This window comes from Gracilinanus agilis, chromosome 4 (genome assembly GCF_016433145.1).
Source record: "Gracilinanus agilis isolate LMUSP501 chromosome 4, AgileGrace, whole genome shotgun sequence".
Classification (NCBI taxonomy): domain Eukaryota; kingdom Metazoa; phylum Chordata; class Mammalia; order Didelphimorphia; family Didelphidae; genus Gracilinanus; species Gracilinanus agilis.
Genome location: NC_058133.1, coordinates 234,195,002 through 234,213,337, shown reverse-complemented (window position 1 = coordinate 234,213,337; position 18,336 = coordinate 234,195,002). Strand labels below are relative to the sequence as shown.

Sequence of the window (18,336 nt, the reverse complement as noted above, 5' to 3'; positions counted from 1 at the left end):
TATCTAAAATCAGGGAAAGGATAAACAGGACAAGGATTGGGGATTGGAGACCCTATCAACCTATTTTTTATAACTAGTTGACAATCAGGACTGGAGGCTATTGATCCAGTAGAAACTGGAGCTTTATTCTCCACTACACCTCTGGCCCAGCCTGGCCACAGCCAAGCCAGAGAATAGGGAATGCTGTTGATGCAGTTGTGTTGGTGATCTTATTCTCTCAGCTTTCTCACTACCAGTGTTTGGTGATGCACTAGCTCTCACAGTCTTCAGGAAATATTCAGATTCTTCCTACCCTCTTCTTCATAGACCTCCCTGCCTCCCTTCACCACCCACTCAGAGATTTCCCAGTCCAGAAACCTAGAGAGACCTAGAGACCTAGAAAGACCTAAAGGTCTAAAAAGACCTAAAAGACCCCCTCTGGCTGTCAGAGGTATTTATACTGTCAGGCCAACCAACGTTTGCCCCTGGCTCACGGCACCTGGGAACATTCCGTGTTTTCCAACTGCCTTCCCTGTCATCCAAGGTGGCATCCATCATTTCCCAGGATATGAATATAACATGGGTTTAAGGAATTACCACATCTTAAGTAAGTTCTAGGCTGGAGTTTCTTCATCCATAAAGTAAACAAGGCAAGACTAGAAAGATAGTTCTATATTCTACAACTCTAGTCCTGCTACAATTACAGATGTGTTCTTGAGAAAGGACCACTGGGTTCCCTGCCAGGACTGCATTCTCATCTTGGTGCTGCCACTATCAATTAATCAATTTATCAACGGGCATTGCTGAAAATACAAAGACAAAAGTGAAAGTCCTTACCCTTGGAAAGCTTTCATTCTAGAGAACTGGTATGCATGTGGTCAAGGATAACATCTTGGAGGAGGTGGCTTTGAAGAAAGAGGGAAGAAATGACAACGTAGGGAGTTAAAAGAATTTCAGCTTGGGGTACAGAATGGAGATATATATATATATATGGAAATGGCAATGAGGATGACATATGTAGAAGAGTATGAAGAGAGCAGTATGACAAGTAAAGGTTTCATGGTAGAAAGTATAGGGAACTAAGATTGAATAAATAAAGGGAAAAGGAAGAGAATTTTGAATGGAGATTTGAATGGAGAAATTGAATGAATGGAGAGTTTTGAAAGCCAGGAAATATTTAAAACTTGGTGCATTAGGAAGTAAGAAACCACTGTGGTTTTGTATGCAGGGGAGTGGGATTTTAAGAAAATTCATTTGGCAGAAATGTGGGGTTTGAAATGGGTAGAGACAATAGACAGGGAGATTAGACTAGTAATTCAAAAGACAAAAATTTAAGAATGAGATGATGAGGACCTGAACTTCAGATAGTGTCAGTGAGAACAGAGAGGAAGAAGTAGATCCAAAAGACAATTTAAAGGAAAAATAGACAAAAATTAGAGATGCTGAATGAAGCAGAGTAAGGGCTGAGAGTTTTCCTGAAAAACAACATTTTTAAAAAACATATGATGTAGATTAGTCATAGAGTCAAAGTATTAAAGCTGGAAGGAAGGGACCTTAGAGATCATCTCATCCAATTCTCACCTGATAATCTGCCTCTGTTTTAAAAACTAGAGGACATGCAATCAATTAATTGACAAGCATTTATTAAGTGTGCTGAAATGAAATAATCCATACTGGCAAGGAATTTTAAATCTAATGGAAACATAAACATATATGTAGAAAAATATGAAGAGGATAAATGCAAGGTACTTTAGGAAAGAGGGCACTTGCTGTTGAGAGGATCAGAAAAGCCTTTAAGTAGAAGGTGGTGCTTGAGCTGTGTCTTGAAGAAAGAGATTCAGTAAGGCAGAGCTAAGGATAGAGTTCCAAATACAAAGACAAAGAGATAGAAGATGGAGCATAGTGTGTGAAGAACAAACAAAAGGTAAATTTGGCTAGATTACAGGGGAGGGTTGGCAATAATATCCATAGAAGGTGGAAAGATAGGTTGGGGTGAGGTTGTGAAGGGCTTTTAAAAACTTAACAGAATAGTTTATAGTTTATCCTCTAGAGCAGTGATGGGCAAACTACAGCCCACAGGCCAGATGGGGCCCCCTAAAATGTTCTATCTGGCAGGGCGACATTATTCCTAATCTGATGAATACAATGAGTAGGATACAATACAATGAAACTTCCAAAGAGTTGCCTTAGAAACAGACTGACAGATGAACATTTCCTTTCCTTTGGCCCCTCTTTAAAAAGTATGCCTATCACTGCTGTAGAGGGTAAAAGGGAACCACTGGAGTCAATTGAGCTTGGGAGTGACAGGGTCACAATCATATCTGCACTTAAGGAAAATCACTTTGGCAATAGTGTGTAGGATGGACTGGAGTGGGGAAAGACTTGAAGCAGAGAAGCCAATTAGGAGATCGTGGCAATAATCTAGGTGAGAGGCAAGGAGAGCCCTGTGTAAGTAGAGAAAAAGAGTCAGACTCTTAAGATGTTGCAGAGGTAGAAAAAGAAAAATTAAGCAAATGATTGAATTTGTGAGGAGAGTTTGGAGTTGAAATTAATACAAAGAAATTATTATTAATTAGTAATAATAATAAATTAGTACAGAAGTAACTTGGGAAACTAACAGGATGACACTGACCATCTAAAATAGGAAAGTTTGGATGCAAGGGATACATTGAATGAGTTTTCCTGAAACTGGGAACACTTGAAAAAATCCAACAATACTGATAACAGATACTACTATTTCTTATATCCAGATCTATGGCTCTTGCCTCCTTTCAGAAGAGACTTCAGACAGCAAGGCAAAGTGGTAGTACAGTGGCAAGAATTCTGGCTTGGTAGTCAGGAACCTTGGGCTCTATTCCTTGCTCTGTCAGTAACAATCTCTATAATGTTAGATAAATAAGCTTCTCTTTCTAGGTCTTGGTTTCCTCTGCAAAATGAGGAATTTAGATTAGAAAAGATTCTAAATCTATGGTCCAAGAAGTTAAAAAAAATATTTTTGAAAGCTGTATTTCAACATAATTGGTTTATTTTATATTTTCTTATGTATTTAAAACATTTTAAGAAGCGGTTCACCAGGCTTCCAAAGGATTTCGTGACACAAGAAAGATTAGAAACTCTGAACTAGAAGGGCATTAAGGTCCCTTCTAAATTTCACATTCTGATTCTATGCTTCCTCTCTTTCTACAGCTTAGTATTGCCAGTACTTTTATTGCTTAAGGCTGTATTGTTCTGTAATCAGCCAACCATCTGGAGGAGAGTGGGAAGTCCAGAGTTCTCCCCTAATTTCTGGAAATATACCTCATGATGCTCCAGCTTTCTTGTCAGTCATTGTGATGGTGGGCCAATTCTATCTCAAAATTTCACAAATTCCTAGTTTTATCCAGCACAGGCAACAGGGCCAAGAGGGCTGGACCATTGTCTCTATACCCCTCTCTATTTTTCCCAATCTTAAGGGATGACTGAGGCTGGAGTCCCTAGGGAGAGGGATGGGCTACACTTGCCTGGACCTGCTGCAGAAAATGTGGTAAGCTCATAGCATTCTCATCCTGTTCACTTCCCAGCTCTGGTTCAGTCACTTCATGGAGGAAATTCTTTGTCCCAGGGAGACAAGAAAATAAAGGGTTGTCTTCCCCTAAGGGAACCATAGCCATATCAGAGGCAGAGAGGAGTGTGGGGATGGGGTGGTGGTAGAGAATACTAAAAATAGTCTAGTGGAAGGAGCACTGGATTAAAAATCAGGAATACTGGATGTTACCAATTTACTAATATGATCTTGGGCAAAAACTGAGGCTCTTTCTGGGTCTCAGTTGCCTTGACTCTAAAAATGAACAAAATCATATTTGCTTTAATGAGATGATTAAATAAGGTCATGAGTTGAATGAGTATGTTACAATGAAAGTAAGCTGTGGAGGCTGCTGGGGGTTCTCTGGACTGAGCTGAGAAAGGGCAGGGAGGGAGGGAGTAAGGGGTTCTTTGATAAGATCTCAGCTTCATGGTGCAGGAGAAGCCATGCTACTTCAGATTAGGAGAGGGAGAGAATACTAGACCTCACTCTGAGTGTGTCCGCCTAGTTCCCCCCCAATTATGTTGTATCAGCAGGATGAAGAATGACCTATTTCCTCTCTCCACCCTTAGGGCCCTTGGCAAACTCCCCTTCAGCAGCCTGGCCTGTTTCTTCCCCAAAGATCCTTTCTCCTGCCCCCTAATTCCCTAAAACTTCTCCCATACCTCCTCTCTTCCCTTCCCCAGAGACCCCCTCTTTTACGAAGACCTCCCCACTGGCCCACCTCCCTCACCTTTGACTAGTTCCTTTCCCTTGGGCCCAGAGCCCACAGGCTTGTATTCCTCTCTTTCCTCCCCCTTCCCCCTCCCCCAGGGAGGTGCGCCTGGCAGCCTCCCTGCCTAATTTCCTGGCACTGGGCTGAGAATAAACAGTGCTATTCCGCCTGTAATCCTATTGCCATGGAGACATAACTCTGAGGAGGGGGGAGGGAAGAGGAAGGGGGTGAAGGGGGAGGAGGAGAGGGGGTGTGACCAGGGCTGTATCAGATGAGCAGGGACACTCCCCGCTTTCAGTGCTGGCTGGGAAGGTGCCACCCTCTGTACTCTGTGTGGACATTCTTCACATAGCTCCGTCAGGGCTTCTGGGGTGTCTGGGAAGTCACTCTTCCTGGCAAGAGGGAAAGTATTTAACTATGCACCCAGCACAGTGTTACCAAAATAAAGGGGGGCAAAGGGGAATGGTAGCTGTTGTAAAGATCAGGGTTAGGGAAAAGGGTTGCTGCTTGCAAATTTTTGCAAGCTCCTCATTCAAGAAGGATTTTTCCTCTCAAGATTTTGACTAATCCTTCCCCATTCTCCCCAGCCCCCTCTTCCTGCCACCCTCTCCCGCTCTTGCAGCCTCAGCTCCATATTTCTCTTTTTCTCCTCTAACTCTTTCGAGCTGTTTCTCTTTCTGTGCCAGATTTTGACTTGGTCTCTTCCAGTTTCTCTGCCACTGGCATCCCTTTCCTTCTTTTGTCCTTGGTCCTCGAGAGGAGCACATATAGAAATGAACTGCATTCCAAATATTCCCCTGATCCCCACACTCTCAAAGGAAGAGTTAGGAACTTCTGTCCTGATACCCCCAGGCCCCTTTGGCTGTGCTCTGCTTCAAAATGTAAACTGTGTGTATGAACCTGGGAGAAGGGTGCCTCCCTATGTAGGATGACAGAATATCCATTTAACTGAAAGAAAGCTTCTAAATCAACTCACTCATTTTACAAATGAGAAATCTCAGAGAGTGGGAAATGATTTACCCCAAAGTCACACAGGCTATAATTGGCAGAGCCGAGATTCCAACTCCAAATGTCTGACTCTGATCATTAGCTTATTCCAAGATACCACATCTCCCAGCAGAGTCTTGGGCATCATAGCTCTAACTCTTAACAGAGCAAAACAAAACCCAAACTTGGCCAAGATGGTTTTGGTGAGAAGAGGGAGGAGGTCTGCTGATGGAAAAAAGAGTTCAATTATCAGAGACCCCTCAAACTATATGGAAAATGGAAACCTCTAGCAAAATTAATTCTAATGAATATTCACTTGAGTCCTATTTCAGTTGGATTCCTGCCTATGTAATTGCTCCTTATGAGCCATTCTCACTATACTAGAGTATTCTTGTCTTCAGAACCTGGAAGGTAAGCTTTACTCCTCTTCCTCCTTCTTCTCTTTCTCCTTCTCTTGTAGAGGGAGGTGACAGGAAAGAGAAAACATCTAGATTTCTTTCCTCATTTTCTGAATATCACTAAGGCCCTGAGGCAAAGGCTCAATTTAAGCAAAGAGACCCAACTCTCTCAACCCAATTCCTAATGGAGGATATGAGAAGGGAAGAAGTGATTAGAGAAGTATGTTATATTAAAAAGAGCAATGAACTTGATTCAGAAAACCAAAATTGAAATCTGGCTCTGCTATTTGTGTGCTACCTGTGTAATCTAGTCTGTAAAATGAAGAGGTTTGAAATAAATGATAGGACAGCTAGATGGTGCAGTGGATAGAGGCCTGGAGTCAGGAAGAACTGAGTTCAAATCTGGCCTCAGATACTAACTAACAATGTGATCCTGAGCAAATCATCTAACCTGCATCAACTTCCTCATTTGTTAAAGAAGAACTGGCAAACCACTCCAATATCTTTGCCAAGAAAATCTCAAATGGGGTCACAAAGAGTCAGACCCAACTAAAATGGCTGACCAACAATGACAAGGTCCTTTCAGGATGGAAATCTTATGATCTTAAGGTATCAGAGAAATTCATTTAATAACACTGGGTAGAAAGAAGTTGGAAGTGAATTTAGTGATGAAAGAGTTAGGATTAAAGTTGGAATAACTTGAGAGGAAGGATGAGGTTAGGAAGAAAGAAGAGATTTGGGAAAAGTTTGGAGCAATAGGTGAGATAAAATTGTCAGAATATCTTCCTCTTTCCCCTTACCTACATAGGATCCACCATGGCCAACCCACAGATGTCAAAGGCAGAACAGAGTAGTTTCCTCTAAGATCTGTGAAAGTAAATCTTAGCTTGCTAGCCTCCCATAAAAACTTTCCACTGTCCTTGAATGGCTCCCCAAATCAAAGCAAACACCACCCCTCCTGAGAATCCTTGAGTATGTGAGTTCTTCAGGTATCTTCAGCTCCATCCTGGTGAGTTTCTGGTTTGTTTGTTTGTATATGTTTTTAATAAAGAAGCAAACTTGGCCAGAACTATTCCCTTGAGGCTAGGGATTCAAATGTTCCAGGTTTATTCCTGGGTCGGCATATTCTTGGGAGGCAATTGAGAACCTGAACCCATTAACTCTTCCCTGCCTGTATAATTTTTCCTTGCCTGATATTAGATTTGAGGAATGTGACTTCCCCTGCCCCTAGATATCTGGAATTGGCTGCTCTTCAAAATTATGCAACTCTTCATGCTCTGCCTATTCAGCAATATCAAAGCATTGCTTGTCATCTTGTCACTTTGGGTCATTTTCTCCAAGAGTTTAGGAAATAAGAAGGAAAAAACATACTGTTGCCTTGCTCTTAGACATGAGTCCTGGAGCTATTTATCAGGTGCCTGGAAATCCTCGGGTTTTGCTCTGGTATTTTAAGCCCCTGGGAGGATGCTAAATCCAGGAGAGGCCCTCTGTCTTAAGAGTGAAACTTCTTCCCATTCTGCTCTTAAGAGAAATAGAAAATATCTCTAGTTCTATCTATCTACATGGGCATCTAAGATAGTAATCAAGCTCTGAGGGTAATAAACTATGCATACTAACACTGCCTTGACAAAGCCAGAGGCAACTGTGGATTTTTGTCCAGTGTTTTGGGAGTGGGGCAATCTGAACATTGTGTTTTGGAATCTTAAGGACCATTGAATTTAGAGCTAGCAGAGACCTTAGAGATGGGAATTTAACACTTATTTTAATAAGAGTCTAAGGCCCTGAGGTCGTCACACAGGTAGCAAGTTGCAGAGGAAAGATTTGAACCCTGCCGATAATTTCAATGCTTTTTCAATGGACATTGTGCTGTCTACTTGCAGTAAGGTCTTTATCTCCTCTTGGGTATTTGGTAATTTCTAGGGACTTGGTGCCATCCCTTTAGGACCTCTAATGTGAGACTTTCTCTACTTGACACCAGTTGTTCCTGCTTTCTCAGAATATTATCCAGCTAGACCTAGCTTCCTAAGGAAACTTCATTCTGTTCGAAGCTCTCCTTTAGCTCCTACTTTGCATATGCTGGTCCTATGTGACTCAACCTATCAGGAATTACTCCCTCTCTTTACAAAGAAGTCAAAGTTTCTTTGTCTTTGAAGAGCAGGCCATGGACACTCAAAGTCTAAGTGTTATTGGAGGCTCCTAGGACAGTGGCTTTATACACCTATGCCACTCATTCATCTCCCTTTCTGTTATCACAGATTGTAGGTGTACTTGATAGAGGAAAAAAATACAAAAGCCTCAGGTGAAGTTTTCATTAAAAAATAGTGCTCTTTATTATAAATTACTGAAATGTATTTTTCTGACTATAAATATAAATATGTGCAAAGTTTGACTTGAATTTGTATTCTGTTGGGTTCTTCAAGCATCTTCTTATCAGCCTCAAAGGCAGGGGTGGGGGGCAGGGCACAGGGTGGAATCTTTATAAAAGACAGAGTTGATTGAGGCAGATTTGTAAACATTTTTAACCAGAAAAAAAAATAACACCCAACACAACTGCCTCATCCAGCCAAACACCTGACAGAAAACGTGTGTTTTGTTTTTCATTAAAAAACAAACAAACAGTTCCAGGTAATTGCTTTGTTGCTACATTCCATGTAGGGTGACAATGATCAGTGCTTTCTCAGAGCAGTGCACTTAGTGAGTGCTTCAGCTCCCACCCCTCCTTTGACCTCCCTGTTATGCCTGCAGAGAGGCTAGAGAATTGATTAGAGAAGCCTGGGATGTAGGGAATGGGGAGAGACACCCAGGAACCCAAGAGGCTATAGGAGTAGGGTCTGCTGCTAGACACCCAAAGTGGGGCAATCTGAGCATCCCCCAAATGGACTAGACAACACTTCAGAATAACAGAACTTATTCTAGGTCTTTTAGAAAACATGAATCTCCCACACCCCTTCCCCTACTATTCCCCATAGGAGGGATCCATAGATGCTACTTAAACACTGAGTTACTCCCAGGCTCTGTGTTCTTGGGCAAGTCACTTAACTTCTTTAGGCTGGGACTGGTGGACCCATTATCAGCAAAGTGTTAAGTTACTCTAATGTGCCAGCCCCTATCCATGGGACAGGGAGAGTTTTAAGGCAATCCCCTTCTAGATAAAGGAGGGAAAATATGAAGTTTCTCTTTCTGGGCTTTGGGGCAAGAGGCAGTTCACCTCCTATATTGAGGTGATAAAAGGTACAATATGAGAAAAGGAGAATAAGAAAAACCACCTCTTTCAGGACAGTGGACCAACCCTACCACCAGACTAGAGCTTCATTTTCTTTCTCCCCCTTTTCCTTCCAAATGCCAGTATCTTCCCTCCCCCCCTTAAAACAGGAGAGGTTATGTTGGTTTTCCCTAGTAAGTTGGAATCTAGGCTTGGGTGTTTCCCAGTAATGGGGGTTGAGGGAAAGGGGAGAGAAAGGAGGGAGAATGGAGGAAGGAGGGAAAGGCGTCAGAAGTGAGGAGATAACTAAAGAATGAGAGTTTACTTCTTCAGTACGATCCTAGGCTCCTTTCCTCACCTCCCCAGGAGGGTAGGAACAGTACACCCACCTCACCAGAGGCTGGGAATGGGGGATGGAAAGCTATTTGCATTGAGAATCAGATCATTTCCTTGGCTAGCCCTCAGGCCCATTCCAGGGGGCCCAGTTTTCCTCCTCTTCCAGCCCCTGACACCAGCTCAGGTTTCAAGCCATTTTAAATCAAACCAAACAGCAAACGAGTCCCTAGAAAAGTAGGGACATTCACCTGTAGCTATCATCAGTTTAAAGCTCTTTTCAGTCCCACTGCTTCTCCAGGGAGGGAGAATAAAGGAAAGGAAGAGAAATCAAAATCCTCTTTTTCTGAATTGTCCTAAAAGGTCTGATGGCTCCTCCAGAAGTTGGAGAGTGGAAAGGAAGATGACTGATGATTTCCCCTCCAATATTTTCCAAGATCAGCCTGCACCCATACTGGAGAGGGAAGGGGAGGGGGGAGTCAGAGGGCAAAGCCTCTGGACCCCCTGGCTCTGCTGTGGATAGGAGAAAAAGGGACTCTCCAATCTGGTTGTATCCCTTGTGCTTATGCTGTGTGCCACAGGGGACGGAGGTGCCAACCCCCTTCCCTGCATATTTTGGTGGGGTGAAGGCAGAATGTCCATTATCCATCCCCTTTTAAAGAGGGGCATCGTACTGGTCCAGGAATTCCCTGATGGGCCCAGGGAGTTGAGTAACTTTCTCATAGGAGTCCAGGTGTCCATTGACTGTCTTCCGACAGAGGTGCTGCAGGCTGGCCACGTTGGAGGAAAGGGGTCGACTGAGCACCAAGGGGATCTTCTCTCCCCCAGAGTAAATATAATAGGCTCGTTTAGGAGGAGCCCCAGGGAGGGGTTGAGGGAGCAACTGATCCTGCATTGACGAAGGGGAGGCCGCAGAGGAAGTTGAGGAGGAGGAAGAAGAGGGGGGCATGTAGTGATGTACCAGTTTGAGAACACAGTCAAAGCGAGGCACCGGCTGGGTGCTCCGGGGATCGCTTTGCAGGGAAAAACTCCCGCCCTCGCACTGGATTCGCAAGTTCTTTGTCCCGGACTGGGTTTTGACGCTGAGAGTGAAGAAGTGGCGCTGATCCGAGCTATCTCGGATGAGAAAGGTACCCGCGGGCTCAGCACTTAGCAGCAGGTTGGCCTCCCCACCGGTCACCGCACTCCAATAGAAGCCGCTCTCTTGCAATTTGCGTACAGCGTTCACCACCAGCTGGTATTCGCTCTTGGAGCTGAAGGTCTTGAGGCGCAGACTGGTGTCCAGGGGGCGGTTCATCCCGGTGGCGGGGAACTTGCTGTGGGTTACCATGGCGCAAGGAGCCAGCTTGGATCTGTTTGGTGGTGGCCGCGGCGGCAGCAGTAGAGACTGCTGCTGCTGCTCCTCCGGATCCTTTGGCTGCTGCCCCAAGGTGCACCGGCTGCTACCACATCCCCGAAGGCTGAGAAGGGAAAGGAGCAGTGAGATATAGAATGTCGTATCATTTCCCGTCCCAAAACACTACCAAGGCTGCCTAGGTTCCAGAACTAGGAGATTGGGGTCCCCAAACCCTTATTTCGTCATATCCTCCCATCCCCCAGCAGTCATTTGGGGGACTGCCTACCTTCAACCTACCGGGCTTTGGGGTCAGCCTTAGGTAGGGAAAGGCGAATGGAAGAAGACTCCCACAGCTCCACCCATCCCCCGCCCCCAGCACTGCCGGTCTAGCCCGGTGCCAGCGCTTGGTGGGTGCACTGCCAGCCCTTTCCTGAACTCTCAGCTGGAGGGGGTGGGGGCAGAGAAGGAGGAGAAAGGGACGAGGAAGGGAGTAATTTGCAAACTCTTGTGCACAAGTTGGATTTCAACAAACAGGTCCAAAAGGGAGTACAGAAGGGGGCTGGGGCAAGTAGTCCGGGGAAATACTGCCTTCCCGTCCCCCACCCCCACCCCTTCCACATCCCCCTAACCCTCCGGGTGCCTGGATGTCCGGTATCCCGGAGGCGGGGGAGGTGTTACGAGAAAACTGGGGCATTTTCCAGAGCTGGGACACTTCGGGACAGAGGTGAAAATTAGAGCCCCCCACCACCGACTTTTGCATTCATTGAGCTGGGGGTGGAGGTAGCGAGGGAGGGAAGAGACTCCCCTAAACTAGGGTCGAAGCCTCTTCGCTTCCTCCATCTCAGTCCCTCACTTTGCCCCATCTTCCATTAGGAACGGGCTTCTTTACTCCGATTAGGGAAAAGGAACGTAGAGAAGAGCCCCCTAGACGCCCTGAACCTACACCCCACATTCTTACCTAGTCCAATTCGAACGAAGTCTCCGTATTTTAGGCCGTGTGTATCTCCAGTACAGTCTCCAACCGTACGAGGTCCTTAACAAGCCCGCCAGATGTGGCCGGCGTTGTGGCCAAATGTAGGGAACGGTAAAGTCCACACAGGGGTTGCACGCGTGTATTTTTGGCTTCAGTTCTGGGTCCCCCCTCCCTTTCTCCCTCAAGCTTCGCCTCCCGGGTCCGGGAATAAGTGGGGGAGACACAGTTGGCTGGGTGGGTTGGGTTGGAAGCGTCAGTCTCCCCAAGGCTGGCCAGCCTGTCTGGCTGGCTGTGTGTGTCTGTGAGTCAGGGCGGCACAGGCACGCAGGGTAGCAAGCTCTAATGAGGAAGGCGGAGAGGTCCAGAATAAATGCCACTTCGGGGAGGCAGTGACTGGGCTATTATACCCGTTGGGCCGAAAGCCCCGCCTCCCTATTCCAGGAATTGAACCGAACGTCTTCTTGTAACGTTTAGTCAGAGACTGCGAGAGAAAAGGGAGGGAGGAAGCGAGGGAGGGAGGGGAAAGACAGAGACAGAGACACGCAATAGGACAGAGACCGAGACAACAGAGAAAACCCAGGGCACCGAGCCAGACCATCCAGCCCGTTCCTGGTATAGAGGGCCCCTCCCCCAGCCGCGTCTTCTCCCGTAACTTCTCATTCACACTTTTTTTTTTCTCCCTTCTAAGAAGGTGAGTTTCTGGCAAAGGCGTGAGGCGCTGTTGATTCAGTCTAGGCCGCTGTGGAAGAGCGCAGAGGTGATTTCCTTAGCTCTCTCTTTTTCCTCTTAGATCCGTGTGGATGTCCCCGTACTCGATTTATGCTGGTTCGGGCAAATGAGACAGGTTTTCTGGGGGACAAAACTAAAGGAGGCGATTAGCTTTTTCGAACCCCTTGATCCCCACCCCCACCCAGCCACCCGGGGGCTGCCCGGAAAGGGAAGAAACCCTTCAAACCACAGATTCTCTGGAGGGAAGAGAAATGCTTCAGGTCCAAGTTTAGTAATCAATTCATTTACGCATGCTTCCCAAAGGTGAAACTGGGAACGTATGTCTCCGGGGCTTCGTAGATTAGACTGAGGCAGGAGCCCTAGCTGCCCCATCTTCTTCTTCTACTCATTTGTGTCTTCTGCACCTCTCTCTTCTCGTGCACATATACTGCCCTTTCCCACCACCAAAGATTGTGCAGAATAGACTGGGGCAGAAATCATAGCTCAACCCAGCTTTTCGATCACTTCTTGCCCTCTGCACTCCTGTACGTACACCCTATGCTGCCCTCTTCCCCCACACCCCCACACCCCCCACCCCGGACGGTGTAGACTAGACCGGGGCAGGAGCCTAGATTATCCCTATCTTTCTTCAGTGCTCCTTCGGTCACTTATTCCTATTCTCGGCAGCCCTTTCTTCCCATGCAATTCTATATTGTTCTCTTTCCCCACCTTCACCAACTGTGAAGACTAGCCTGAAGTCTATCTAGTCCTAGATAGCTACGGCTTTCATCCTTTCATCCCGTAGTTTAGCAGTAGCGTAGGAAGCTCCCCCTCTCCTTGCGCTCACCCAGGGTTGTCTTCTGGGACTATGCTGCCTCCAACGTTCGCCTCTCTCTGAGCTCCGTGGACTGTGTGTGCGGTTGGGCTACCAGTCTCGGACGAAAATCCCTCCACCACTCCTCCTTCCACTCCACACTATCCACTAGAGGGCGTACTGGAGTCTCTGTAAAAAGAGTTCTTGCTTGGGCAGCCCCTGAAGCCGGGATTGCTCAGAAAAGAAATCCTCCAAACTTGGAGATGGAGAGACCTAGGGGTTATTTGGCAGGCAGTTCAGGTAAAACACCTGTAACTGGAATCTGACCTAAGGTTAGGTGGGACTACTTGCTCTAAAAGCAATTTTGAAGAGTTTCTCAATCACCCTCTTCCCCACCTCTGCTTTAAAAAGTTTAGTTTACTCCTTAGACCACCAAATGCCCCATTACTTGTAAAAGGTCAGTTTAATCCAGATTTATTACTGTTTTTTGTTAAACCTTCTGTCTTAGAATCAATACTGTGTATTGTTATATTGAATCTCTGGGAGCTTGAAGTTCACCTTTGATTGACAAATAAGTCAGTTGGATGGAATGTTCCCAGGGAAGTCCTGCGAAAGGCAGAAGATGGGGCAGTTGAGAATCCTGAAGGGATTCTGGGTCTTTGACCTGTGCTGAGGCTGGAGATCGGTGGATCCTGGTCTTGGAGTGAGAGGGTGCAAACATCTCTTTGCAAACTCTTCCTGTACTTGAGATACCGTTCCAACCTGTACCTGACCACCACCTTGGTGTCTACTGCCCTTAGATATTAGGAGTTTCATCATCTAGATATCTAGGTTTCCCAGGGCCCGGGAGGGATCCGGGAAGTGGGCAGGAGACGAAGAAGAGGGTGGAAAGGGTGGTCTACTGTAAGGCTGAAGATCTATTGAAGAAGTCAAAGATAACCCAGCAGTTTACCTACTCTGGTTTAGTCCTGGCCAGGCTGAACCAGAGGGAAGCTACATTGATTCTTCATCTGCTAGCAGTTGAGATTTCATTAGTAATCATTAGAATAGGGTCTCCTATACCACAGTCCTTTAAGACCCATATCCTACTTGTTTAATATAAAGTTTAAAGTACCTTCCTAGAGCAGTTTCCAAGCTTGTTTTGGGAAGGGAGAAATCGCAGTCAGAATACAAGGCGTTATCCTAGCTAAGGAGCCCAAATCAACATATCAATTAACCCCAGGTGGGTCCTGAAGGGATATACCTCTTAGACCTGAAGGATCCTGCCTGGGCAACTGTTAAAAGTGAGAAGGGTCATCTTCTCTCTGTACAACAATTTACCATCTTAAATAGATCAAGAGACCTCCCATAATTATAACAGTTTTGGTTCCAAGGCAGAAGAGCAATAAGGGCTAGGCAATGGGGGTTAAGTGACTTGCCCAGGGTCACACAAGTAGAAAGTGTCTGAGCCTCAATTTTACCCAAGACCTTCATTCTCTAGGCCTGGCTCTGAATCCACTCCACCCAGCTGCCCCACCCCACCCCACCATAACTGAAATATGTTACTGAAAATAATCTCTATGATCTGAACCAAAATACTTTCCCACAAATAATTAGTTATTAAAAATTAATAGGATTTGGTTTGTCTTGCAAAGGAAGCTGAGGCTTATAGAGACAAAGTAGATAACTAGGTGGTGCAGTAGATAGAGAGCTGGGCTTGGAACAAAAGGATTGAGTTCCAAATATATGATGATAAATCAATTGTACAAAAAATCAAGCCATTCCCCAATTGATAAATGGGCAAGGGACATGAATAGGTAATTCTCAGATAAAGAAATCAAAATTATCAATAAGCACATGAAAAAGTGTTCTAAATCTCTTATAATTAGAGAAATGCAAATCAAAATAACTCTGAGGTACCACCTCACACCTACCAGCTTGGCTAACATGACAGCAAAGAAAGAAATAAATGTTGGAGGGGATGTGGCAAAATGGGGACATTAACGCATTGCTGGTGGAATTGTGAATTGATCCAACAATTCTGGAGGGCAATTTAGAACTATGCCCAAAGGGCTTTAAAAGACTGCCTACCCTTGGATCCAACCAAACCACTGCTGAGTTTGTACCCCAAAGAGATAATAGGGAAAAAGACATACAAAAATATTTGTAGCCACACTCTTTATGGTGGTAAAAAAATTGGTAAACAAAGAGATGCCCTTTGATTGGGGAATGGCTAAACAAATTATGTTATCTGTTGGTGATGGAATACTATTGTGCTAAAAGGAATAATGAACTGGAGGAATTCCATGTGAACTGGAATGACCTCCAGGAATTGATGCAGAGTGAAAGGAGCAGAACCAGAAGAACCTTATACACAGAGACAGATGTGGCACAATGGAATGTAATGGACTTCTCTACCTGCAGCAATGCAATGATCCAAGACATTTTTGAGGGACTTAATGAGAAAGAACGTAATCCACATCCAGGGAAAGAACTGTGGGAGCAGAAACACAGAAGAAAAACGACTGCTTGACCACATGGGTCAATGGGGATATGATTAGGGACACAGACTTTAAACAATCACCCTAGTGAAAATACTAAAAATATGGAAATAGGTTTTGATCAATGACACATGTAAAACCCAGTGGAATTGTGAGTTGGCTATGGGAGGGTTAAGGGAGGAGGAGAAGGAAAGAATATGAATCATGTAACCGTGGAAAAATGTTCATAATTAATCAATAAATTTTTTAAAAATTAAAGTAAGAAAAAAGGACTGAGTTCAAATTCAGCTTCAGACATATTGTGTGACTTTGGACAAGTCACTTAACTTTGCCTCACCAATAAAATGGGCATAATAATAGCACTTTCCTCCCAGAATTGTTGTGAGATTAATATTTGTAAAGCAGCTGGCATATAATATGCTAGTTATTATTTTACAATTATTAAGGAAACTGCCCCAAATCCACAATTGCTAAGAAGCAGAGATAGGCCTGAAAACAGATCCTTGGACTACAACTCCAGTGCTCTTTACAATTCATTTTACTTTAAAAGTAAATGGGGCGGGGCAGCTAGGTGGATCAATGTATTGAGAGCCAGGCCTGAAGTTGCAAAGTCCTGGGTTAAATGTGGCCTCAAACACTTCCTACCTGTGTGACCCTGGGCAAGTCACTTGACCCCATTGCCTAGCTCTTACAACTCTTCTGCCTTAGAACCAGTACACAGTATTGATGGAAGGTATGAGTTTTTTTAAAAAAGTAAAGTAAATGGGGGACAGTTAGGTAGATCAATAGATTAAGAGCTAGGCCTAGAAAAGGGATGTCCTGGATTAAAATCTACTCTTAGTCACTAATTAGCTGTGTAACTCAGGGTAAGTCACTTCATTCCCATTGCCTAGCCCTTTTCCCTCTTCTGCCTTGGACCAATATACAGTATTGTTTCTAAGATGCAAGATAAGGGTTTTAAAAAATAAGTGAAAGAAAGGGGGCAGCTAGGTGGGTCAGTGGCTTTAGAGCCAGGGCTAGAGATGAGAGGTCCTGGGTTCAAATATGCCCTCAGACACTTCCTAGCTGTGTGACCCTGGCCCAGCAAGTCTTAACCCCAATTACTTAGCCCTTAGCTCAAAGCCCTGAATAAAAGTGACTAAAATAAGCAAGCTATTTAGAATTTAATATATAGGAAGGTACAATAAGGGACACTGTCAATATTATTTTTATAAAATTATTTATTTTTCATACAGAAACTTCTGCTACTGATATAACTTTTTAAACTTGAAATTTGCTCATTTTAACTCTATGTTCTTTTAATTAAGTTGTTTCCCATGAAAATCTCTCTTTTTCCCATCTCCTTCTTAGAGAGGAAAAAAAAATCTTATAATAAACATGTATAATTAAGTAAAACTAATTTCTACATTGGCCATATCCCCAAAAAAAAGTCTTAATCTGCACTGAATCCATCACCTCTCTATCAGGAGGTGGGAAGCATGGTTTACCATGAGTCCTTTGGTATCTCAATAATTTTGTTTATCAGAATTCTGTCAAAATTGCTTATCTTTGTAATATTATTACATAAATTGTTCTCCTGGAGATATTCTTAGACAAAATAAGGGATAGAGGCAATTATAAAAGACAAAAGAGAACACTTGGATTACTTGAAATTGAAAAATTTCTGCACAAACAAAACTAATACAATTAGGATAAGAAAGAAGGAATCAAAGGGGAAAATATATTGATTTTAACTGTTAAGGTATCCAAGATATACAATTAACACACATATATAATATTATAGGGAGTTGGTAAGTCACTACTTTATCTCCTAAAAGAATAGTTTCTTCTAAAAAATGTTTTATTATTATTTTTTCAAATACTTACTAACTTCCCATAACTTTTTCCCCTTGTAACTTTCAAAGCTGTTCCTGCTATCTTTGTTTCCTTCTGCCTTTCTGTTCTCTTCTGTACATTAAAAAAAACAAAAACCTCAAAGACATTCTTTCCTTTTTTTCCTTTTTCTCTCTCTTCTTCCTCCCTCCCTCTTCAGGCCTTGTGACCAAAGCTGAAAGAAAGCTCAGTTTTGAATATATCTGGGGAATGAAAGGAAAGTCTGAAGGTGCAGAGATTAGTATTGTAAAGGAACCTAGCAAGGTAAGTTAGAGGTGGTCAAACTGGAGACTGAAACATCAATATCACTTGTGCCAGTCAATTTAAATGCATGGAAATGGTTGGATTTAATTGAGGTGATCATTACATATACTACTATGGTCAAGAATCCCTTAGAAGAAATGGAGTACAGATATTCCCTAGTTATGTGACCCAATTGCCTAATCCTCCTGCTCTTTTGCCTTAGAATTGTCAGAAGATAAGCATTTGTTTTTTGTTTTTAAAGATGAAATGGAGTAGCCCTCAGTCAATAAAAGGGTGAGAAAATCAGTCCTGGGGTATAATCTAAAAATGACAAAATGAATTCATTTGAATCCAAAGCAAACCATTCAACAGCACAGTTCTATAAATCTAAGCTCCAACTACTGATGCTAAAGAGGTCAAAGTTGATCAGCTCTACAACATCTAGAAAGAATACCATAAAAGATGTCATATTCATCATAGGAGATTAGAATGCTAAAAGTAGGAAACCAAAAGATAATTGGAATACAGGCAAGATTGGCCTTCAAGTACAAAAAGAAACAAGGAAGAGACTAATAGAGTTTTGTTAAAATAATTTGTTCAAAGCAAACACTTTTTTCAACATCCCAAAAGGTTGCAAGGGCAACACCAGATACTGAAATCAGATTTTGTGGCAAAAAGAAAGAAAGAAAGGAAGGAAGGAAGGAAGGAAGGAAGGAAGGAAGGAAGGAAGGAAG

General features: G+C 43.8%; 2 protein-coding genes across 2 annotated transcripts in view; one reads left to right on the top strand and one right to left on the bottom strand.

Annotated features, from left to right (window-relative positions):
- Nucleotides 1-7,968: 7,968 nt before the first annotated feature.
- Nucleotides 7,969-11,876, bottom strand: SOCS3 (suppressor of cytokine signaling 3). Its single transcript, XM_044672104.1, has 2 exons — nt 11,471-11,876; nt 7,969-10,636 (listed from the first exon to the last, which is right to left on the bottom strand). The coding sequence occupies exon 2, from the start codon at nt 10,504-10,506 to the stop codon at nt 9,832-9,834; it is 675 nt and encodes a 224-aa protein (XP_044528039.1). The 5' UTR covers nt 10,507-10,636; nt 11,471-11,876; the 3' UTR covers nt 7,969-9,831.
- Nucleotides 10,505-18,336, top strand: part of PGS1 (phosphatidylglycerophosphate synthase 1) — a 121,534-nt gene continuing 113,702 nt past the window's right edge. The window contains exons 1-5 of the mRNA XM_044675176.1: nt 10,505-10,655; nt 10,955-11,163; nt 11,505-11,596; nt 13,045-13,307; nt 17,520-17,623. Of these exons, the coding sequence (XP_044531111.1) occupies nt 10,505-10,655; nt 10,955-11,163; nt 11,505-11,596; nt 13,045-13,307; nt 17,520-17,623 (819 nt within the window). The remainder of the gene's footprint in view (nt 10,656-10,954; nt 11,164-11,504; nt 11,597-13,044; nt 13,308-17,519; nt 17,624-18,336) is intronic.

Excerpts from the sequence above, each read along its gene's own strand:
- SOCS3 (XM_044672104.1), bottom strand. The coding sequence starts at position 10,506 with ATGGTAACCCACAGCAAGTTCCCCGCCACCGGGATGAACCGCCCCCTG.